The following is a 24,921-nucleotide window of genomic DNA, read 5'->3' on the forward strand; positions in this document are numbered from 1 at the left end:
GCCACGGGCAGGTGAGTCCCCAAATTGACAAGACTGCGGCGATTGCGACCTGCCTGAGGCCCAAGACCAAAAAGAGGGTGAGACAGTTCCTGGGGCTGGCTGGCTATTATAGGAGGTTTGTGCCTAACTATTTGGACGTCATCTGACTGATCTCACTAAAAGGGAGCTCCAGACACGGTCCAGTGCCAACGGGCGTTTATGCAGGTTAAAGCCACACTTTGTGGGGGCCTCTTTTACATGCACCTTATTTCTCTCTCCCTTTTGTATTGCAGACGGACACTTCAGACAGAGGGCTGGGGGCCGTGCTCTCGCAGGTGATGGAGGGGGAGGAGCACCCGCTGCTGTACATCAGCCGCAAGCGCTCCTTGAGGGAAACAAAGTACAGCACCGTGGAAAAGGAGCATCTGGCCATCAAGTGGGCGGTCCTCACTCTCCGTTACTACCTGTTGGGGCGGGCCTTCACTCTCAGTTCAGACCACGCCCCACTCCAATGGCTCCACCATATGAAGGATACCAACGCATGGATCACCCGGTAGTATCTGGCTCTCCAGCCCTTTAAATTCAAGGTGAGTTGAGCGTGGATGCTGCGGTGGATGGCGTGAAGCCTCCACACGGGCTATGTCTCCGTGGCAACGCGTTCAACAAGCCACGTGATAAGATGTGCGGGTTGGTGGTCTCAGACGCGGAGGCAGCTGGGATTCGTCCTCCGCCACCCGGATTGAGGCAAATCACTACGTGACCACAAGGACTTAAAAGCACATAGGGAATTGGGCATTCCAAATTGGGAAAAATCAACAAAAAAAAAAGGTGGTCCACAGACCAGGGGCGCAGATGGCTGTCGCCGACTTCCTTTACAGAAATGGGGGGGGGAGTGGTAGACAGGCCGGATGGCTCCCCGGCCCGAGTCGGGCGGTGGGGATATGTGGCAGCGGGGGCATGGTCGAGCGTCCGTCCGGAAAGAAAGCGGTAAGGCGCTTACACCTGAGTTAGATCATGTCTAACACCTGTCTCTAATTCCAGTGAGCATGGGGAGAGCGGCATATAAGTGGCCATGCCACCAGCAGAGAGCAGAGAGAGTCAGGGTACAAGAGTCCTGCTGTGAAGCTGAAGTACAGATGTGAAGCTGATGAGTAATTGTGAAGTTGATTTATTGTGAAGTTGTAAGCTCAGAAAGTTGCCAATTAAAAGCCTTACCTGTGTGCGGAGAAAACCGGTTCCATGTGTCCTCCTTCCCTCCTGCTGTGAAGTCCTTTACAGGCAGTTATCATTAGGGGTGAGGAACAGGGCCACCACATGACTGGAACAAAGAGTGTTCCTCAAAATCCACAAGAAAAATCTGTCTGATTGAAGATATTTACATATACAGACTACTACATACACACATATTGATCTAATGACAGTCTGAGTTAGCATCACCTGGTTCAGTGTTTAGTAATTTTCTTTTTTCTATTGATTACAAATACTATGAATGTGTGGCATGCCCTGAATTGTTCATTTTTTTCAACTTCAAAGGGTTAAAGGTTTGTCACCATCCATAAATGGTCAAAATGCATTGCTGTTCAAAACATAAAGGGATACATATCTATTTGTCCTTGGTTGTTGTTTTTACCATGTTGTATGTCAACCTAGCTATACACTATGTAGAATATGAAGACTGTGTAATCTGGACTGAATAGGAAATAGTTTCATTTAAAAACATAACACAAAGTTGTCCCCTGCCAAGTCATTTACTCATCTGTGTTAACTGAAATAGAAATAAAAATATATTGATATACTAAAATAAAAATGAAAACTAAAATGTATTGGAAAACTAAAACTAACAAACACATTTGGTAAAATAACTGAAACTAAACTAAATAATAATTTGAAATTTATAACAAAATAAAAATTAAAACTAAATTTAAAATCCAAAACTATTATAACCATGACACAAACACACATGTAACTACAGCAAAATAAAGCAAATACGAGGTGTTATGAGAAGGGTTTTATTTGCTTCATGTACAGCTAAAATAACAATTACAACATCAGTTAGAGATATTGTTTTATTGATGTAAAATATCAGGAAATAATAATGGTTGACTCATTTGCACATATTTACATCTTATCTAGGAATAACCTAATTATTACACAATTCAGGGAAAATATATTATTGTTCCAGTGATAAAAAGTTCTATAAATATTGTCCAATATAAATCAGTGGTTGGCACTTTATACTAGTCTAAAGCACAGTCCAAACCATTATTAATAAAAGCATTACATTTGTGAAACAATGTGATTAAGGACAACAAATGCAAATAAACTTAAGAGGATTTCAAATAGACCTGGAAAAAAAAAAAAAAAAAATTTGTTCTACAGCTTAAGACAGAAAAACGGTTGAAATGGAGGTAGAGAAAAATTTCCACAGTCATTAATTTCTGAACCAAATGCCAAACATTTCTCAAAATCTTATATATAAACAACTAATAAGACAAAAGCTAAATTCGCAAACATACATTTCAGACTGCTGAATGAATTACATTATAAATACAGTTCGAATGGATATCATGCAACTTAACTTTATAATAATAAAATGGGTTTTAATATTAGAGCACAGATTAACCCTATTCAGTAAGAAAAACAAAACATAAAACAACTTAAAATGATTAACTCAACTAGTTGGAGTGGCTTCAGCAAAACTGTTTTCATTCATTTCATAATGTCTCTTTGACCCACAGCATAAGATATAAAATAAGCACAAGCAACTTAATAAAATCAAGGCCAGTATTTCCAGAAGCTATCTGGGTTCAACAAAGTAGCGATTCCAGCATGCATTTCATCAACAACACTCCCAAAAAAATTTTGGCCTATTTTTAAGATTTAAGAACACAAAATTCCATTAAATTGAATTGAGTAATCTTTAACAAAATAAAACAAAACAAAGAAAAAAACTAAATATTTTAAGCTTTATTAATGTTATTTTAAAAATACAAAATTAAATTTGCTATTTGCAAACTTCTTAAAAATAGGCTAAAATATTTTTTGAGTGAATATTTCAGCTTCAGTATTCCAAACCTGACAAATATCATAACCCTTAAAGGAATATTCCGGGTTCAATACAAGTTATGCTGAATCGACAGCATTTGTGGCTGCCACAGAAATACATTTCGACTCGTCCCTCCTTTTCTTAAAAAGGCAAAAATCTGGATTCCAGTAATGCACTTACAATGGAAGTGAATGGGGCCAATCGGTAAACGTTAAAATACTCACTGTTTCAAAAGTAAAGCCACAAGATGTAAACAATATGTGTGTTTACATGATTTTAGTGTGATAAAATTGCTTACTAACGTTTTCTGTGTAAAGTTATATCCAATTTTACAACTTTGCTGCGATGCCGACCCAAAACAACCATAAAAATGATGATTTAAACAACTTTACAGCTCAAATAATACACGAGTTTTAACAGAAGAATTAATGTTAAGTGCTTTTATAAAATTATAAGCTTCAAATTTCTGCCTTTAAATCCTCCAAAAATTGGCCCCATTCACTTCAATTGTAAGTGCTTCACTGTAATCTCAGTAAAAACAGTAATCAATACCAAAGATCAGAAATATATAAATGGAGAAACAAGCTCAGTAAAAGTACATGATATAAACTATAAACAACGTCAGTAAGAACAAACAACCTAATCATTGCATAGGAAAATAGACTTAGACTATTAAACTGCATCCTTTTGCTGTCAGTAATACGGCATTGAAGAATCAAAAAACCCTTTAAAACATTCCCCTATTCACTGCTTTACGCGATACAGGCACCATGCTAACACATGGAATCGTTGTAGTACATATTAAGCAGGATGCTCTTGGGTTAAATCTCACTCTTTCAATGACCACTTACTAAACTAACAATGTGAATAAGTAGTAGTAACTATTTCAACCAGGCATCAGGTTTTCAAAAACTGCAATCAAGGAGTAAAAAACCAATCTAAATATACTATAAGCCATGTTACCTTAACAAGCTTGATCCCTTTATGTGTTAGTATTGTGCTGATCCTGTATTTCTACTAAGGTTCGCTAAGCATGTGCTTTGGTGCTACAGTAAAAATCATCTGTACAAAACAAAAGACAGATGGGTTGTTACAAGACGGAGTTAGATCACTGTATTTTCTTCATTACTTGCCTCTCCTTCTCTACTTTTCTATGTTTATCTGTCTTTAGTTGTTAGTTTCTCAATCAGATCCTGAAGGGGTGCCAACTCCTTGCGGTCGATCAAGTTAAACTCCTAAAAATAAGGACAACAAAACATATTTGTTATTATCAATGCCAGAACATCAGAAGTATTTTCACTATGCAATGAATATCAAATTCTTGTTTGTCCTGCCGACAAATTATTTGTGTGGTTTCTTCTTTCTTTCTTTTTTGCATTTTGCAAACTAAGCAATCCCTTTCCATAAACCATTTAAGTAAAATAGTAATTTAGGTGCTATCGCAGAAATCGTATCACAAGAGAAAGCATTTTGATGTGTGAACTCTATCCTGATCAATTCATTAAATCTATTACAAATGTAAAGCTGAAATGTGTCATTTCTGCACCACAAGTGTCACCAAACTGAACTGCAAAAATAAACGTTCTGTTCAAACAGACAGAGCACCTGTACAAAGAAGATGAAGTGTTTGAACGACGTGTTGAGGTGGGCTTCCTCCTGCAGCTGCATAACTGCATCAAAGTGTTGATGATAAATATGAGCATAAACTCTGAACAAACGCTTCAGAATGGTCTTAGCCACTGACATGAAGTTCTTTCGGAAAGGAACACCTGGACATACGAGACATAAAAACAGTGAAAAAAGTTAAATATCACAAGACCTACAACAACAGATGGCATTTCTTATTTGTGGTTATAACTTACACAGTATAAAACGTCCAATTTAAAGGGATAGTTCACCAAAAAATAAAATTCTGTCATTATTTTTGCTTTGTTAGATCATGTGAGCTAGTAAATGATTAATGTAAATGACAGAATTTTACATTTTGGGGTGAACAATCAGTTTAACTTTTAACTCTTTTTAACTTTTTTAATATACATTTTTAAATAATGATTTTTATTTTAACTAAATTTTAAAAACTTTTTTTACTTGTATATTTGTTTTGTTTTTTACTTTTTTAACTCTTTTTTTTTATTTTTTTTTAATTACCAGTATTAATTTTTTTTTTTATAATTTTGTTTACTTTTTTTTTTTTTTACAAAGTTTTAAAAATGTTGTAACTTGGGGCCTGGGTAGCTCAGCGAGTATTGACGCTGACTATCACCCCTGGAGTCGCGAGTTCGAATTCAGGGTGTGCTGAGTGACTCCAGCCAGGTCTTCTAAGCAACCAAATTGGCCCAGTTGCAAGGGAGGGTAGAGTCACATGGGCTAACCTCCTCGTGGTCACGATTAGTGGTTCTCACTCTCAATGGGGTGCATGGTAAGTTGTGCGTGGATCGCGGAGAGTAGCATGAGCCTCCACATGCTGTGAGTCTCCATGGTGTCATGCACAATGAGTCATGTGATAAGATGTGTGGATTGACGGTCTCAGAAGCGGAGGCAACTGAGACTTGTCCTCCACCACCCGGACTGAGGTGAGTAACCGCGCCACCACGAGGACCTACTAAGTAGTGGGAATTGGGCATTCCAAATTGGGATATATATGTTGTAACTTTCTTTAATTTATTTCTTTTAAACTTTTTTTTATCTCTCTTTATTTTTTTATTATATATATTTTTTACTTAACTTAAAGCCTCTCTTTAGTACTTTGCAACATATTTGTTAAAGGGGTAGTTCACCACAAACTGAAAATTGTCATCATTTACTCACCCACATGTTTTTCCAAACACTTTATTTTTTTACATGTCCATTTTTTTTTTTTACTTTAACTCTTTTTTTTATTATGTTTTAAATTATAATCTTTACATTTTAAATGATGTTTTAAAAAGTTTGTAACTTTAATTTATTTTAAACTTTTTTTTTAACTCTTTAATTTTTTTATTTACTTAAAACCTCTCTTTAATGCTTTGCAACATATTTACTAACATTCACCAACTCTACCAAAAATGTAAAATTGTCATTATTTACTCACACATGTTGTTCCAATTACTATGTATATTTTTCTTTCTTCTAAGGAACACAAGAGAAATTCTGAATTTTTCATATAATGAAAATAATTGGGGTGACCAGTGTTGCTGTCAAGTTCCAAAAAGGACAAGTACCATAAAAGTAGCCTATATATTCAAACATAGCGTGATGCGATTGGTTACAGGACGCATGAGAACCAATGACATTTGATGTTGAACCTTCTTGTGGCACCTGATTTGTGTGCAAGCGTGAATGAGATTTGAGAGCTACAATTAAATTGGTTTGTTAATTGCCCAAAGATTTTGTATGGATTCAGAACACTTGGAATATGGTACACGAGTCATTTGGACTACTTTTATGATGCTTTTTATGTCCTTTTTGGAGCTTGTCGGCACCTGGTTGCAGTGTCATTTCACTTTATGAAAAAGAGCAGCATGAACATTCTGCCATATTTTGTGTTCCACAGAACACAGAACTTTTATTTATGGGCAAACTATACCTTGAACATTTAGGCCACGTCCACATGAACTCGTTTACGTTTGAAAACTCATCAGTTTTGCTACGTTTATGCCTCTCATCCACACTAGAACAACATTTTCCTCCATGTAAACGAAGACTTACGAAAACGCTCTCCATAACCGCATACTTTGGAAAACGAATGAGTTTACAAACTTGACAATAAAGGGACTGTGATGTCACAGGGTACCTATTTTAGAAGGAAACAGGGTCTCGTCGTCCAATTGGTCTTGAACCCATGTCATCAGATAATCAATGTACTTGGGAGCAGAGCACTTTATTGGCTTTTTAATGTTGGTCCCATCTGCCCAATGATACTCGTATCTAAACAGAATGATATGAGTGAGATACAGACAAAGAGACAAATGTTTATTCACGGTAAAAAAAACAAAAAAACACTCACTTCGGTCCGGCTGACATGACGGGACAGCTATCCTCCGAGCAGAAATCTGTGATGGTGCCGTACAGCATGTTTATTTGATTAAAGAAATCCACCGCTGCAGAGACAACCCCAAATAAAATTATATTTTATTATCTGTTACAGGTTCAATACAAGCAAAGCTCCATCATCACTAAATGTGCTGTTGATAAAGAAAATAATTTTGACTTATCCCTCAATTTGCAAAAAAGCAAAAACACAATGGAAGTCTATGGGGCAGTATGGTCTAGAATCAAAAGTATAGCCACAAGACTTAAACTTTATACATGCTAGAATGAGACAAGTATTATAAAATCGCTTACTAATCTTGTCTATCGCCAAAGTTATTGCCAATCTTTCAACTCATGTCATGACCATGTAAAAACAATGCATACAAGGATACAATTTTATATTGTTAACACAATTTGTTTTGGTTTTTACAAACTGAGGTAAAATTGTCAGTCATAACTGAAAGAATATCACAGATTCTGTTGATTGAAAATCCATCAATCCACGTGTGGAATTGACAATGAACATGTTGCATGAGTACCGTAGTTTTATAATGTACCATAGTGAGGTACTGTATATGTGTGCATGTTGGGGGACGTGTGTTTTTGAAGTAACTGCAGTGGAATGAGGGTCCGCTGGGACTGAATGGGTGATCGTTAAAGACAATATGGGTCTGGATTGGTGACATCAATAGGTCAAAAGGTCAAAGTTATTAGGAAGACAATGAGAAACAAGCACACAAAAAACAAGACAAGAGAACCATCTACAATAACAAAAGCTGTGGTCTGGAAATACAGACAACGAATGATTTAGGAAATGTTTATGCCATGTCAAAACTGAATAGAATTGTTCTTATGATGTCACTCTCAGTTCTTACTGTTGACGGCCACCCATTCATTCAGATCTTCTCCGTCTGGAAGCATGACAGCCATACGCAGGTTCCCGCTGCCCAGTGTGGCTTCAGCGTGTTTGAGCAGCTCATACTGGTGAGATCCTTCCGGAATATTCTTCTTCGGTTTAAATGTCTTAGACGAACGATTCCCACTGGAGGAGATGGAACAGAGTGAACCAAACCAGGCAATTTATGATCGTCTAAGGGTATTAACTACTAGTAATAAACATACAGAACTGTGCAAAAGTTTTAGGCACTTGTGAAAAATGTTGCATAGTGAGGATGTCTTCAAAAATAATGAAATAAATAGTTTTCATTTATCACTTAATGTCATACAAAGTCCAGTAAACATAAAAAAGCTAAATCAATATTCGGTGTGACCACCTTTGCCTTTAAAACAGCACCAATTCTCAACTGGACACAGTTTTCTTGGTTGTGGGCAGATGTTCCAAGATTCTTGGAGAATTCGCCACAGTTCTTCTATATATTTCGGCTGTCTCAATTGCTTCTGTCTCTTTATGTAATCTCAGACTGACATGATGTTCAGTGGGGGGCTTTGTGGGGGCCATGACATCTGTTGCAGGGATCCCTGTTCTTCTATTCTATTGTATTTGCAAAAGTAATATTTGGGAGTCTAAAAATGTATATTTCCTATTGACAGACTAAAGCTGAAGATATAAATAACCATCTTAAGACAAATGCTTTTGTGAAGCATCGTATGTGCCTAAAACTTTTGCACAGTACTGTATATGGTAACACTTTACAATAAGGTTCCATTCGTTAGCATTAGTTAATGCATTAGGTATCATGAACAAACAATGAGGAATATATTTTTTTCAGCATTTATTAATCTTTGTTAATGTTAGTTAAAAAAATACAATTGTTCATTGTTTGTTCATGTTAGTTCATAGTGCAATAACTAATGTTAACAAATACAACTTTTGATTTTAAAAATGTATTATTTAGTACTGTATAATTTGCCATTATGAGATTATTGGCATCAGCCAATAACGATATCTGCTAGGGCTGGATATTGATACAGCTTTCCCAATTTGAGTTGATTCAGATACACAAGCTATTCATTTTTAAAAATGAACAGCAGGGTCCAAACTATGCAGTTCAAATCCTATTTATTTAATAGATGTAATAAACAAAGCAAACAAAATTGAAGTAAACTTTAACATAAAAGTAAAAGATCGATCTTGGAATTTTAAGAGTTGATTTTGGAATCATTCAAATGAAGATCGTGATTAATCGGAACATCGATATTTTTACCCAGCCCTACCGCTTGACGATTAACAGAAGCAGCCTTGTCAATGGATAAAACACAATTTCTGTTTTTAAATATTTTTATTGAAGTTCTAACATAGTGTATAGTCTTGTTTAAAGTACAATGTACATCTCAATTGCCATAAAATGTTTCAGCCTATATCGGCATTTCATCAGCCATTGGCCACGGCACTCTCGGTTAATCATTGAGCCCGTTTACATGCATATCAATTCACAGATTACTCCCAATATTCAGTCATAAATGGCTTAAGGATAAACTGATTGGCACGGGTAGATTTTTGCCCATTACCCCGATTTTGCATTGCATGTAAACACCTTTACCGGCGTTCTTACCAGCTTGCCAATACACTGTAAATGTACGCACGTGTTGAGCGCATGCCTCTTCACGGTTTGACGTCACAAGCAGAGAACAACACGATTATTTCAAATCTCATGTAAACGCAGATTTCTTTGTCAGATTTTTTAAATAGGCTGATTTTTGGGATTTATCAGCGTGTTAGTGTGCATGTAAACAGGCCCAGTGTCGATCGCTTTATTCTTATGTCGTTTATGTCCTTATATGGAAAGCCGTTTAATGCATTACATGACCACACACGTTGTCCGTTAATAAGCATAATCAATGTAAGAACATGCTCAATAATAGTATCGGCCATTGAAAAACTCATATTGGTTGGCCACTTTTAAATACTAAACTAATGTGGCCAAAAGGTGATTAAAAACAGAAATGGTGACCAGTTACAAGACCTAAAATATACACTTTCCCTTCATTTTTAACCTAAAATCAAACCAAACACTTTCTAATGAGTATTATAACTCGGATGCGTGTCATAACGTTAAATATTGTTTATATGTTTCTCGTATGAATCACAAAACAAGTCATTAGACAGAAATGTGGATTATCCAGTTCTGATCGAAGGAATACATTCCAATCAGTATTTTATCAAATTCAAATCTAAAAAAAAAAAAAAAACCCTGACAACAATACAATGGCAATGACATCACAGGTCTGTTTCTGATGACTTCTGGCTGATTATTTTAACTTCTCCTAAATCACATGCTTCTGGTGAGCCATCGTGAGCGATATTTTCCGAATGAAATCATAACATATGCACAGCTGTTCTGTGGAAACAGGTTTCCAATGATCAACTCCCTATCTCAAGTTCGATACAACTTTTTCAGTGCATTAAATTTCAGATATACTGTATTAGAATAAACATAACCGATTTAAGATCCTGCTTGGACATCAGATAACAAAACAAGATTGAGAAACATTCTGCATTTCAGAGTTTCCTAACTCTCTTCCTCTTTACTAAAGATGTAAACATTCTTTCAAGTAATTACAAGGAAAGCAAAAACAACCACCCTTCCCTTCAAGACTGATAGGATCAAAATGGTGCAAGACTGTTGAAATTAAATGTAATCAAATATGCAAATTCTGTCATCATTTTCTCACCTTCATGTCTTTCCAACCCCATATGACTTTATCAAACACAAAATGTGAATTTTTTTTCTCCCCCTTTTCTCCCCAATATGGAATGCCCAATTCCCAATGCACTCTAAGTCCTTGTGGTGGCGTAGTGACTCGCCTCAATCCGGGTGACGGAGGACGAATCTCAGTTGCCTCCGTGTCTGAGACCGTCAATCCGCGCATCTTATCACGTGGCTTGTTGAGCACGTTACTGCGGAGACGAAGCGCGTGTGGAGGCTCACGCTATTCTCCGCGGCATCCACGCACAACTCACCACGTGCCTCACCGAGATTGAGAGCCACATTATAACGACCACGAGGAGGTTAACCCAACGTGACTCTACCTACCCTAGCAACCGGGCCAATTGGTTGCTTAGGAAGCCTGACTGAAGTCACTCAGCATGTCCTGGATTCAAACTCGCAACTCCAGGTATGGTAGTCAGCGTCTTTACTTGCTGAGCTACCCAGGCCCCCCAAAATGTTAATATTTAAAGAATGTCCTGGCTGCTCTTTTACATATAAAGAAAGTGTAATGTAATGAATAGTAACTTATAAATTCTGTTCAACACACAAAGCTATCACACGGCTTCAGAAGACTTGGAATATAGTGCAAAAGTCATATGGACCACTGTATTGAAACTTTAATAGTGAAATCTATAGCTTGACCGCACCAGTTGCCCTTCACTTTCTTAATATGGGAAAGTGTGGCTTGGATTTTCTTCAAAAATGTACTTTTTGTGTTCCACTTAAGAAAAAAACCAACACAGGTTTGGAATGACAAAGGCATGGTTCACCCAAAAATGAAAATTCTCTCTTCATTTACTCATCCTCATGCCATCCCAGATGTGTATGACTTTCTTTCTTCTGCTGAACACAAACGAAGATTTGAAGAAGAATATCTCAGCACTGTAAGTCCATATGATGCAATCAATATTTTAGCCCTTTTTTAATATAAAGCTCCACTTTCACATTCTTCATGATTATCGCCACCTACTGGTCAAGGGTGAAGATTTATAGTGAAAAAGGATTTAAATATTGATCTGTATCTCACCCACACATATCATATCGCTTCTGAAGACACGAATTGAACCATGGATTACTTTTACACTGCCTTTATGTGATTTTTGGATCTTTAAAGTTCTGGCCACCATTCACTTCCATTGTATGGACCTACAGAGCTGAAATATTCTTCTAAAAATCATGTGTTTTGCAAAAAAAGAAGAAAAAAAAAGAGAAAGTCACACATCGGGGTTGGCATGATGGTGAGTAAATGATAAGAAAATGTACTTTTTTTTTTGGAAACCTATCCCTTTAAATGATACCGAGTGACAAGACACACAACACACTCAAAACACGGTGAATGATGAACAAACACGCATTACATAATATCTGTCCTCCTTCAAACCAGCACATAAGAGAGCCAAGAAACCGGTGCGAATGAGCCCAAATCCAGTTAATCTTGGCCCTGAGGCATTTGCATTGAAAATATTATATTTTAACGTAACTGTCAAGTTAAAAATAGGGATTTAATGATGTGCGCGCGCACAATTTAAGTCAATCCAGGTCCGAGAAACTCAAGCAGCTCTTTAGCAAAAAAGCGAGCTGCGGCTGTAAATCGATGTATATCAATAAATGATGGTTTAAATCATATAATCAAACTTACAATAAGAAGCTCATGTTCTCCTGTCCGCCCGGTTCAGAATACAGCTGCTGGTTCCGGGACGAGGTTCGGGTTCGTGAAGGAGTAACGCCACCTGACAACAAACTTCCCTCAACCGCCGTGGATTCTTTAATCTCGTGTGTAGATCTATAACTCATGTGAAATTCGAGCATGCGCACTGAGTGTATGACGTAACATTGGCATTTGTTTTAAAGGTCTGTCCTTAATGCAACCGCAACATCTCGCGATGGTTCTTATCGGTGACGTCAACCTTGGCGATTGCGCTTTTCATTATTTTTTTTGTTTATAATATATAGGCCCTATGTAATCAGAAAACATAATTTACAAAAATGTAAATAAAAAACAAGAAACGTGTTTAAAAAATAAATAAAAAGACATGAAAAAATTGAACAATTTAGTATAATAGAGTTAATGTACAATGTAAGATTAATTGTCATGATTTTAATGTAATAATAATTTACAAAAAAAGTTACAATTTAGAATATAATACAGTCAATGTACTGCCATATTTCACTCTGTATAGACTGTGTTAGTAAAAACGAATTTACATTTATATATAAAGGTAAATTATGAATATATACAAATATATTATGAGTATTATAAGATTCATTTTAAGATATTTGTATTACTTTGCACTAAAATTTAAAAAATACAGTACCAATACAGTACCAAAAGTTAATACAGTACCAAAATAATATTAAAAGTGTCAATTAATATGGGAATACATTTAAATATTTATTAGAATACATCTATATTTAATCATTTTATATATTAACATAAATGCATAACAACTGACATACTATAATATATTAATTATATAAGAATTAATGTATTTAAGAGGTATATTTTATACATAATTCATGAACAATTAAAAACTGCCCCAAGTACTATATAGTGCCAATTCTCTATTTCTCTTTATATTATTATTAAGTGTGTCTCATTGTTGTATTCTCTTTGCACAATTCTTTGTGTATGTAAGTATACTTGGCAATTAAAGTTCATTCCGATTCTGATTCTAAAAAAATATATACTTTTTATTAAAAATAAAATTAAATATATATATATATATATATATATATATATATATATATATATATATATATATATATATATATATATATATTTATTAATTTACTGCTTGTGCAATTTCATTTAATTAAATTAATTTTATTGCAATAAAGCATCAGTCACATTTCTAGCTCATTTGGAAGTGAAATACTGCAGCTTTTGTGGGCTTTTGTGAAAATCCTCATTTGTTAATTGGGTTAGGGTCAGTAAGTAATTAATTACTAACTACTAATTACATCTTCTACAGTGCAATTAGATTACTGTACTAATTACTCTGTCTGAAAAGTAATTGCATTACTTATTACTAATTACTTTCTAAAACCCTTATCAACCTCGACCAGATGAAAAATACAAGGATGGACATGAAACTGTTCTTTTAATTCTTTCAAATAAATCATATAAAATCAAATAAATTATTCATGAACTGGCCAAAGAATTGAAGGGGGCAGCGTTAAATTAGAAAATATAGATTTTAACATTAGACATTAAATTTCTATTTTAAATTCACTATTGTTTTATATAGAATTGTTCTAGAGTCTATACAGTATTTAAGATAATTACATAAGAAGTAACTGTAATTAAATTACTGAAAAATTAAGAGTAATCCCTTACTTACCTTTTTTTTCCACTAATAAAGTAACTTAATTACAATAATTAATTACTTAGTAATGCATTACATCCAACACTGGTTAGGGTTAGCATTATAAAAAACTATCAAACGTAAAAGTAATGTATAGAATAACATAAAAAACAATTATTTCATGTTATTAAATAAATAAACAAATAAATTAATGCGCAAATGCTGCAGCAGTTGATGCCCCTGAAACACTTTGTGTGTAGTGACGCATCATTGGCCCCGCCTACAATGCAACGCACGCAACGGATCCTCTAAGACAACAGGACCTAAAGCTCTACTGAATTAAACTGACATTACAGACAAGATTATTTAATTCCGAGGACGCCGGTTCAACTCTAGTTTTCCAAGTAAACGGAGTTCGACAGCAAGTCTTAGAGGTTTGATTTGGATAATTTTTCACATGTTGGTGCCTTTAATAACACCACCATGATAAGAGCAGCGGCGTCAAATAAATAATCTCGCTCCAGCCCGTGTGTTTTTCATCATAGTTTTTACCCTGTAAAACTAGCCACGTCGAAATTTCTGTGTTACTTAAGATTGCTGATTGTTTGATAACTTTATTACGCAATTTGCTTGTTTGTAGGAATAAAGCAGTACTTCTCATCCATTGTCCAGGTCGGGAAAAAGCGACGCCCTCAGGCCGCCGGTGGTACTGCGGGTGCCGGTGAGTTGTGAGACAGTGAAAGTCTGAATAATTTAACGGCGGAAAATGAGCTCCAAGGAGGCGGCAGCTCCACCGAAACAGGGCACAGATGACGATGGCATGTCCTGGTGGTACCGGTGGATCTGTAAATTGGCTGGTGTCCTGGGAGGTATATGTAAGTATCTGCATTTGTGCCATGTGATTGTGGCACCTATGTGGCAGACTAATGCAGATTAACTACTGTACTGTATCACCCATGTGTCTCCTAATAGGCAGGTGTATCTGGGTGTGATAGAATTTGAAACATTTCTAAGAATGGATACTGTCTTACACCCAACACAATCACGCATCCTGAATGTTATGTGCTGGATTTGTTGGGATTGTACATCCTTTATTGTGATACATCAAAATATGTCAAAGCACACTAATGTACAATAATGTTCTCATCACCTCCTTAGAGACAAAGCTGTACAACTTGAGTATAGGCACAATGTATTTGTTATTGTAGCAATAATAACTTTAGATTAGACTTATTGATTAATATTGATCACAATAACTTGATATAGTCCAGATTGGCTGGTTGGTATCCATTGAAAAGGGATAAACTGTAGAGGTAACCCATGATATTCTGTCTCACTTTAGTAATCAATACGGACCACATTGATCAGCCAGTGTGCCTAATCAATCACATGTTGCACAGTGATGCATTATCATTTAGGATCAGTGTAAAATGGATAATGAACACTTAGATGAATATCATAATACTGCGATTTTAACTTCTCAGAATTTTTAGTTTTTGTCTGTTCTATTGTGAAGAATTGAATATTATTGGATGACTGGAGGAAACTCACTCTATAAGGTCTGTTAGAGAGTCTCTTTTTGGATACCTAACTGTCATGGTAACACAGGTGTCATAGCAACTGCAACTTTCTCTTCTCTCCCTTTTTGCTCATGTTTTCTTCTTTCACATCACTTTGTCTGTCATGTCTTTTATGTATCTTTTATCTAGCACCCAGTGTCTGTTCCTCTGTGTTTATTTAACATCACCCTCTCTGTTCGGTTATTAACAAAACTTACAATTGGTCTGATCAATAGGATGGAAAAAAGGATGTAAAGTTTACTGACAGCCTTGATGATGTATAATGCATATTTTCCATTCTTAAAGGGATAGTTCACCCAAAAATATCATTTCCTCACCCTCGTGCCATCCCAGATGTGTGTGACTGACTGTCTTCTGCAGAACACAGATTAAGATATTTAGAAGAATATTTCAGCTCTGTAGGTCCATACAATGCAAGTGAATGGGTGCTAAAATTTTGACACTCCAAAAAACACATTAAGGCATCCTAAAAGTAATCCATACGACTCCAGTGCTTTAATCCATATCTTCTGAAGTGATATGATAGGTGTGGGTGAGAAACAGGTCAATACTTAAGTCCTTTTTTGCTTGTAATGCTTCTCCCTGCCCAATAGGGGGCGATATGCATGAAGAATGTGAATTTGTGTTTCTCACCCACACCTATCGTATCTCTTCTGAAGACATGGATTTAACCACTGGAGTTTTATGAATTACTTTTATGCTGCTTTTATGTCCTTTTAGGATCTTCAAAGTTTTGGTCACCATTCACTTGCATTGAATGGACCTGCAGAGCTGAAATATTCTTCTAAAAATCTTAATTTGAGTTGAGCATATGAAAGAAAGTCATACACATCTGGGATGACATGAGGGTGAGTAAATGATGAGAGAATTTTCATTTTTTGGGTGAACTATACCTTTTTTGGGATTTTTTTCCCTTTTTCTCCCAATTTGGAATGCCCAATTCCCAATGCGCTCTAAGTCCTCATGGTCGCATAGTGATTCGCCTCAGTCCGGGTGGCGGAGGACGAATCCCAGTTGCCTCCCCGTCTGAGACAGTCAACCCGCGCATCTTATCACGTGGCTTGTTGAGCGCGTTGCCACGGAGACATAGCGCGTGCCATCCACCGTGGCAACCACGCTCAAATCACCATGCTCCCCACCGAGAACAAACCACATTATAGCGACCACGAGGAGGTTACCCCATGTGACTCTACCCTCCCTAGCAAATGGGCCAATTTGGTTGCTTACGAGACCTGGCTGGAGTCACTCAGCACGTCCTGGGATTCGAACTAGCGAACTCCAGGGGTGGTAGCCAGCGTATTTTACCACTGAGCTACCCAGGCCCCCCAGGTGAACTATACCTTTCAGTATTTTTGATTAACACTAAATTGGTTAACACTACTATGAGGTTCCATTTGTTAACATTAGTTGTGCATGAAGTATTATGAACCAACAACAAGCAATATCGTTTAAAGCATTTATAAATCTTAGTTAATGGCCTTGGTTTAGGGCTGTCGAGTTAACACTTTAATTTAGTGTGATTAATCATATGAAAAAAAACGCTATAAAAAAAATGTATGCAATTAATCACGCCCTTGGCTTGTATGTAAAGTCTGGAATAAGGAACGTTCCTACTATCAGAGCAATTCAAGCTTGATATACCACCTGATGCAGTAGGGGGCAGTCAGCTCAGCTGTTCAGGCAACACGTGCGAGTACATGCAATCAAAAAAATATTTTTGCCTATTTGTAAGATTTACACATTTTAAATTCTTAAAATTCCTTCCAATTGATTTGTGCAATGCTTAACAAAATTGAATTAATAAAACGTAAAATATTTAAGTTTTTATGTTATTAAAAATTACTCATTTAAATCTAATGGAATTTTTGTTTGCTCTCACGTATTTATTTATTTGTTTGTTTTTAATTTTGGACCCTGCCTGACTCCTGCATTTTATTTATTTGTTTGTTTGTTTGTTTTTAATTTTGGACCCTGCCTGATTCTCATGTTTTATTTATTTGTTTGTTTGTTTGTTTTTAATTTTGGACCCTGCCTGACTCTCACGTTTTATTTATTTGTTTGTTTGTTTGTTTTTAATTTTGGACCCTGCCTGATTCTCACGTTTTATTTATTTGTTTGTTTGTTTGTTTTTAATTTTGGACCCTGCCTGATTCTCACGTTTTATTTATTTGTTTGTTTGTTTGTTTTTAATTTTGGACCCTGCCTGACTCTCACGTTTTATTTATTTGTTTGTTTGTTTGTTTTTAATTTTGGACCCTGCCTGATTCTCACGTTTTATTTATTTGTTTGTTTGTTTGTTTTTAATTTTGGACCCTGCCTGACTCTCACGTTTTATTTATTTGTTTGTTTGTTTGTTTTTAATTTTGGACCCTGCCTGACTCTCATGTTTTATTTATTTGTTTATTTGTTTTTAATTTTGGACCCTGCCTGACTCCTGCATTTTATTTGTTTGTTTGTTTGTTTGTTTTTAATTTTGGACCCTGCCTGACTCTCACGTTTTATTTATTTGTTTATTTGTTTTTAATTTTGGACCCTGCCTGACTCTCACATTTTATTTATTTGTTTGTTTTTAATTTTGGACCCTGCCTGACTCTTACGTTTTATTTATTTGTTTATTTGTTTTTAATTTTGGACCCTGCCTGACTCCTGCATTTTATTTATTTGTTTGTTTGTTTGTTTTTAATTTTGGACCCTGCCTGACTCCTGCATTTTGTTTATTTGTTTTTAATTTTGGACCCTGCCTGACTCTCACGTTTTATTTATTTATTTGTTTTTAATTTTGGACCCTGCCTGACTCCTGCATTTTATTTATTTGTTTGTTTGTTTGTTTTTAATTTTGGACCCTGCCTGACTCTCACGTTTTATTTATTTATTTATTTGTTTTTAATTTTGGACCCTGCCTGACTCCTGCATTTTATTTATTTGTTTGTTTGTTTGTTTTTAATTTTGGACCCTGCCTGACTCCTGCATTTTGTTTATTTGTTTTTAATTTTGGACCCTGCCTGACTCTTATGTTTTATTTATTCGTTTATTTGTTTTTAATTTTGGACCCTGCCTGACTCCTGCATTTTATTTATTTATTTGTTTTTAATTTTGGACCCTGCCTGACTCTTATGTTTTATTTATTTGTTTATTTGTTTTTAATTTTGGACTCTGCCTGACTCCTGCATTTTATTTATTTATTTGTTTTTAATTTTGGACCCTGCCTGACTCCTGCATTTTATTTATTTATTTGTTTTTAATTTTGGACCCTGCCTGACTCTCACATTTTATTTATTTGTTTGTTTGTTTGTTTTTAATTTTGGACCCTGCCTGACTCTCACGTTTTATTTATTTATTTATTTGTTTTTAATTTTGGACCCTGCCTGACTCCTGCATTTTGTTTATTTGTTTTTAATTTTGGACCCTGCCTGACTCTTATGTTTTATTTATTCGTTTATTTGTTTTTAATTTTGGACCCTGCCTGACTCCTGCATTTTATTTATTTATTTGTTTTTAATTTTGGACCCTGCCTGACTCCTGCATTTTATTTATTTATTTGTTTTTAATTTTGGACCCTGCCTGACTCTTATGTTTTATTTATTCGTTTATTTGTTTTTAATTTTGGACCCTGCCTGACTCCTGCATTTTATTTATTTATTTGTTTTTAATTTTGGACCCTGCCTGACTCCTGCATTTTATTTATTTATTTGTTTTTAATTTTGGACCCTGCCTGACTCTTATGTTTTATTTATTTGTTTATTTGTTTTTAATTTTGGACTCTGCCTGACTCCTGCATTTTATTTATTTATTTGTTTTTAATTTTGGACCCTGCCTGACTCTCACATTTTATTTATTTATTTATTTATTTGTTTTTAATTTTGGACCCTGCATTATGAAATTGAAATATGTGTATAGTGTATAAACCAGTCTTTAAAAATAGAGCAGAGGGAAGTAGGCCAATAATAGGGTTATGTTCAATGCGATGGGAATAAAACAAACAATATTTGCACTTTTAAGTCGTCTAAATGCTTTTCTGTTGCCACAATATACAGTATGTAGGCTATAGCCTTTGTAATGTATTTGAATTGTTTAAACTGTAATATTAATTCCTATATATTAGATTAATAATGATTTTAATCATTATATTCTAAATTATCTTTTTTGGGGGGCCTTTCACAGTGAATGTTGCTATGCGATTAATTGCAATTAATTCGATTTATAAATCAGCACATCATGTAATTAATTAAATAAAAAAAATGTAACAATTGACAGTCCTAGTTAGTAAAAAAAACAGCAACATTTGTTCATTTGTGCATGTTAGTTCATAATGCATTAACAAATGTTAACGTAGCCTATACAACTTTTAATTAAACAAATGTATTAATATAGGTTGAAATGAACATTAACCAAGATTTTTCATTGTTATGGATAGTGGAACCTTATTGCAAAGTAGCTACTGTATCGTGTGTTTGTATTATCGCAGCCACACTGCTCTATAAAGATCAGTCCTCTAATAATTACGTTCTTATAAGGTTGGAGGTGGAAAATGCAAATAAATACGGAGGTTATTTTCAAAAACTGTAACAAGCTTTCTCTATTTCTAGCATGTGCAACGATGGGAGTTTGGAACTGCGTGACGGTGAATCCATTAAACATCGCGGCTGGAGTTTGGATGGTGTAAGAAGAAATATTATAGTTGCCTTCTGAGTTTGTGTGGATTTTGTGTCCTTGAAACCATGTACATATTTAAAAATATAAACTCTGTCTCCTTTCTGTAGGTTGACAGCGTGTGTATTGTTCCTGTGTGAGGTGCCGTTCTGTTGTCAGTTTGTGGAGTTTGCTAATGTGATCGCGGCGCGTGCGGACCGACTGAAGCCGTGGCAGAAAGCCCTGTTTTACTGCGGGTGAGCGCAACTCTCATATCATGATTAAACTTCTTTCCCAAAATGTAAACTGATAAATATTAATAATAAAAATGTATTTCTCCCTCAGGATGGCGCTGTTTCCTATCTTTTTGAGGTTTTCGATCACAACTTTATTTGGGAATGCCATTGCGTTTGCTACAGGAGTGCTGTACGGACTCGCATCTCTTGGAAAGAAGTGAGGAATTAATTTTTCACAAATATTTACACAGAGAGCAAAAGAGGTTTTTTTTCACCATTGGTGTTGTGGCTTAGCTGTGAGTTGGTGCACATGCTCCAACATCATTGAGCTGTAGTGCTCATGCGGGCAATGAGAGTTTGAGTCTGGTTTGGACATGTAATTTATTAATTAGTTTTATTACCTAATAATAGTTGTTATACTTGTCATTAATTGAAATTCTTGATGAATACCTGAACTTCCGGTAGGCCTGTTTTCATATAATGTCACGTCTGCCAATGTCAGGTGAATTGAGAAAATTTCTAAAAATTAGCCATAAATGTTTCTTAACCAGATATAACCAGCATTTAAAAAAAGATGCATTTTGCATAAAGTTTAATAATACTAAAAAAAAAAAAAATGGTCCTTTTATTATTTCCTTGCATATTATGAGCTGTATTGTTCTCATAATTAGATTTAATCCAAGCATTATGTTTAAGTTCCTAAATAAAATAACTTATTTTTATTTTTTGAATAATAATGTTATTTATTAAAAAAAAAAAAAATTATAAGAATATTTATTTATATAGTTTTTATTTACTTGCCAAAGTCTACTCTCTCTAATTTACTCTTATTTGCTGGCTAATTTGTTTGTTAATTTTGGACTCTGCCTGACTCTCGCATTTTATTTATTTATTTGTTTGTTTATATTGGACCCTGCCTTACTCCCGGGGTCCAGTATATACATATATATATATACACACACTACCAGTCAAAAGTTTTGAAACACTTATTCTTTATTATAATTTTTTATTTTTTTTTCACATTTTAGAATAATTGTAAAGTCATCAAAACTATGGAATAACATAAATGGAACTATGGGAATTATGTTGTGACTAAATAAAATCCAAAATAAATCAAAATGGTGTTGTATTTTAGCATCTTCAAAGTAGTCACCCTATGCCTAGAATTTGCAGACCTGTACTCTTGACATTTTCTCAACCAACTTCTTGAGGTATCACCCTGGGATGCTTTTTAAACAGTAGTGAAGGAGTTCCCATCTATGTTGGGCACTTATTGGCTGCTTTTCTTTATTAATTGGTCCAAGTCATCCATTTCAAAAACTTTTTTTTTTTAAATGAAATTTTAGTTTTATAATGAAATAAATTAATATGGTGGCACAATTATATTTTTGTCTACAAAACTAGTTTCAAACATTTAAGCACACGCCTTCAGATCAAAAGATTTTTAAGATCATGAGAAACATTTCAGTCAAGTGTTTCAGAACTTTTGACCGGTAGTGTATATATACCATATATATATACATTGATCAGCCACAACATTAAAACCACCTGCCTAATATTGTGTAGGTCCCCCTCGTGCCACCAAAACAGTGCCAACCCGCATCTCAGAATAACATTCAGAGATTATATTCTTCTCACCACAATTATGCAGAGTGGTTATCTGAGTTACCGTAGACTTTGTCAGTTCAAACCAGTCTGGCCATTCTCTGTTGACCTCTCTCATCAACAAGGTGTTTCCGTCCACAGAACTGCTGCTCACTGGATGTTTTTTGTTTTTGGCACCATTCGGAGTAAATTCTAGGGACTGTTGTGTGTGAAAATCCCAGAAATACTCAAACCAGCCCAGCTGGCACTAACAATCATCCATGCAATTATCTAATCAGCCAGTTGTGTGGCAGCAGCGCAGTTCATAAAATCATGCAGATATGGGTCAGGAGCTTCAGATAATGTTCACATCAACCATCAGAATGGGAAAAAAATGTGATGTGATGTGATGTGATTTGGAGCGTGCCATGATTGTTGTCTGAGCTCTGCAGGCAGTTCCTTTGACCTCATGGCTTAGTTTTCGCTCTGATATGAATTTTCAGCTGTGAGACCTTATATAGACAGGTGTGTGCCTATCCAAATCATGTATAATCAATGAAATTTTCCACAGGTGGACTCTAATCAAAGTGTAGAAACATCTCAAAGATGATTCAGAGAAATGGGATCATCTTTGCACCTGAGCTAAATTTCAAGTGTCATAGAAAAGGGTCTGAATACTTATGTCAATGTGATATTTCAGTTTTTGCTTTTTAATAAGTTTGCAAAGTTATTAAAAATCAGTTTTTTGCTTTGTCGTTATGGGGTATGGATTGATATGAAAAATAAAATAATTGAAAGCATTTTAGCATAAGACTGCAACAAAATTAAAGAAGTCTGAATATTTTCTGAATGCACTGTGTGTGTGTGTGTGTGTGTGTGTGTGTGTGTGTGTACGATATATATATATATATATATATATATATATATATATATATATACATATATACATATATATATAAAAAGTGCATATATATATTAAACCATATGAAAAATATTTTTATATTTTAATTACAAACTTTTATTTTTTATTTTGTTTTAATTAGTTTAATTTTTTAATTTTAGGGGGGTTTTGTCTATTTTTATGGAAGTTGATCGTAAACCGGAAAGTCTGACTCCCGCATTGTTTTCTCTCTCTCTCTCTCTTTCAGAGGTGATGCAGTGAGCTACGCTCGATTACAGCACCACAAACAGAGCGATGAAGAGAAACTTACAGGAACAACTGATGGATCAGTGCCGTGAATCTCCCATCTTCACCTCCCCTCCTCCTTTACTCCTCTACTTCCATTCCACCCTCTCTCTCTTTGTCTCTCTGCGTGACAAGGTGCATTACCTGACTAAAGTGTCTCCTCACTGTTTGTTGGGTAAAGATCTTAGTGTAGATGTCTTAATTTGAAACAAATGCAAACAAGGCTGTGAGGTATACAAGTATAGACTGATCATTGTGTACTTTGATGTTGAACATTCAGCTGATTAAACCTTAAAAATAAAAAAATTTTCCCGAAGAAATCTGGAGAACATCGTAGAAATTTTACAATGCATTTGTGTAACTAGTACAAATTAGATATGACTGAAGACGTTAAGACAGCACAACCTACTTGTCTATTGTTCACAGCCTTGTTTTCATTTGCGTTAAATATGCCGTCTATCCTGTCTAACGTCCATACATATGCTAACCTTTGACCTCTGAGAGAGCCAGTTCTCTAGTTAATTTATGTGAAAATTATTTTAAACAATGGGTTATAATTTAAAAGTTTTATGTTCTCATTTTTACATTTATTAAATCTTATTTTTGCCTCACTTTATAAAAACTTTAATTGGTCGACCTTAGGTATCTTTGTACACCTGTGTGATGAAGCTTAACAATGTTTTTCTTTGTTTACGTTTCATTTACGAATCCCAGAGATGGAGAGGTTTTAATACATTAGCTTAAACTATTGTCTCCAGCCTCGTTGCTTCTATCAAACGACCGCAGCACCAGCGCAAGTATTTGGAAGTTTGGCCATTGGGATTTTTCCCAGAACTATTTTGTTACATAGATGAGGCATTTGTGAAATGTAAATTGTTTCAGATGATGAACAAAGATAAAAAAATGTAAGTATGCAAAATGTGTTTCAATGATTACAGGTGTGTTAAAGTCACTGCAGGGATAAAAACAAAGTGTTTGTGTGCCTCTGTTAACTTAATCTTAACTCAGAAACAGTTTTCTGCAGCATGTTTTGTGTACTGAAGAAATGGTGGAATGTAATTTTGCTACGCTGCTCCAAAAGCTCGCTGTCACTTTCATTTAATATGTGGCTTTAATAAGTGGTTACTGGTTGTTTCATTATAAGCTTGTTTGTGTAATTGTTATTCTGAAAGAAGTTGAAAGAGTTGATTTTAAAGTGTTTCCTCTAGTTTACTTTCCATCTTCAGGACCGTGTGTGCGTTTCTGCAGTCTTAAAGGGATAGTTCACCCCAAAATGAAAATTCTGTCATTATTTGCTCACCCCCATGCCATCCCAGATGTACAGTATATGACTTTTTTCTTCTGCAGAACATAAATGAAGATTTGTAGAACAATATTTCAACTCTGTAGGTCCATACAATGCAAGTGAATTGTGACCAAAACTTTGAAGCACCAAAAAGCACAAAGGCAGCATAAAAGTAATCCATACGACTCCATTGGTTTAATCAATGTCTCCTGAAACATTGCAATCGGTTTTGGGTGAGAACAGACCAAAATGTAGCTCATTTTTTACTGTACATCTTTCTACTGCAGTTAAATTGATTTCAAGCTCAATTACACTTCCTAGTGCTTGACACATGCACTAGATGGTGCTAGGAAGTGTAATCAAGCTTGAAATCATGATCGCCAAGGAGACGGCTGATGTCAAGATGAAA

At 35.2% G+C, this 24,921-nt stretch overlaps 2 protein-coding genes across 5 annotated transcripts; one reads left to right on the forward strand and one right to left on the reverse strand.

Annotated features, from left to right (window-relative positions):
- Positions 1-1,972: 1,972 nt before the first annotated feature.
- Positions 1,973-12,504, reverse strand: LOC127431009 (MOB kinase activator 1B-like). The gene is made up of 6 exons (XM_051681185.1): positions 12,347-12,504; positions 7,912-8,078; positions 7,011-7,104; positions 6,798-6,931; positions 4,631-4,794; positions 1,973-4,260 (listed from the first exon to the last, which is right to left on the reverse strand). The coding sequence occupies exons 1-6, from the start codon at positions 12,499-12,501 to the stop codon at positions 4,183-4,185; spliced, it is 792 nt and encodes a 263-aa protein (XP_051537145.1). The 5' UTR covers positions 12,502-12,504; the 3' UTR covers positions 1,973-4,182.
- A 1,792-nt stretch (positions 12,505-14,296) lies between these two features.
- LOC127431200 (calcium channel flower homolog) lies at positions 14,297-24,568 on the forward strand. 4 transcript variants are annotated; one of them, XM_051681517.1, is made up of 6 exons: positions 14,297-14,433; positions 14,685-14,887; positions 20,179-20,251; positions 20,353-20,478; positions 20,567-20,674; positions 23,190-24,568. In XM_051681517.1, exons 2-6 carry the CDS (start codon positions 14,779-14,781, stop codon positions 23,278-23,280), a joined length of 507 nt encoding a protein of 168 aa, XP_051537477.1. In that variant the 5' UTR covers positions 14,297-14,433; positions 14,685-14,778; the 3' UTR covers positions 23,281-24,568. The 4 variants fall into 4 exon arrangements, with proteins under 4 accessions (XP_051537477.1, XP_051537475.1, XP_051537474.1 ...); XM_051681515.1 differs by having other exon boundaries at positions 14,298-14,446; positions 14,653-14,887; XM_051681514.1 differs by having other exon boundaries at positions 14,298-14,446.
- The last annotated feature ends 353 nt before the right edge of the window (positions 24,569-24,921 follow it).

Source organism: Myxocyprinus asiaticus, chromosome 40 (assembly GCF_019703515.2).
Source record: "Myxocyprinus asiaticus isolate MX2 ecotype Aquarium Trade chromosome 40, UBuf_Myxa_2, whole genome shotgun sequence".
Lineage (NCBI taxonomy): Eukaryota > Metazoa > Chordata > Actinopteri > Cypriniformes > Catostomidae > Myxocyprinus > Myxocyprinus asiaticus.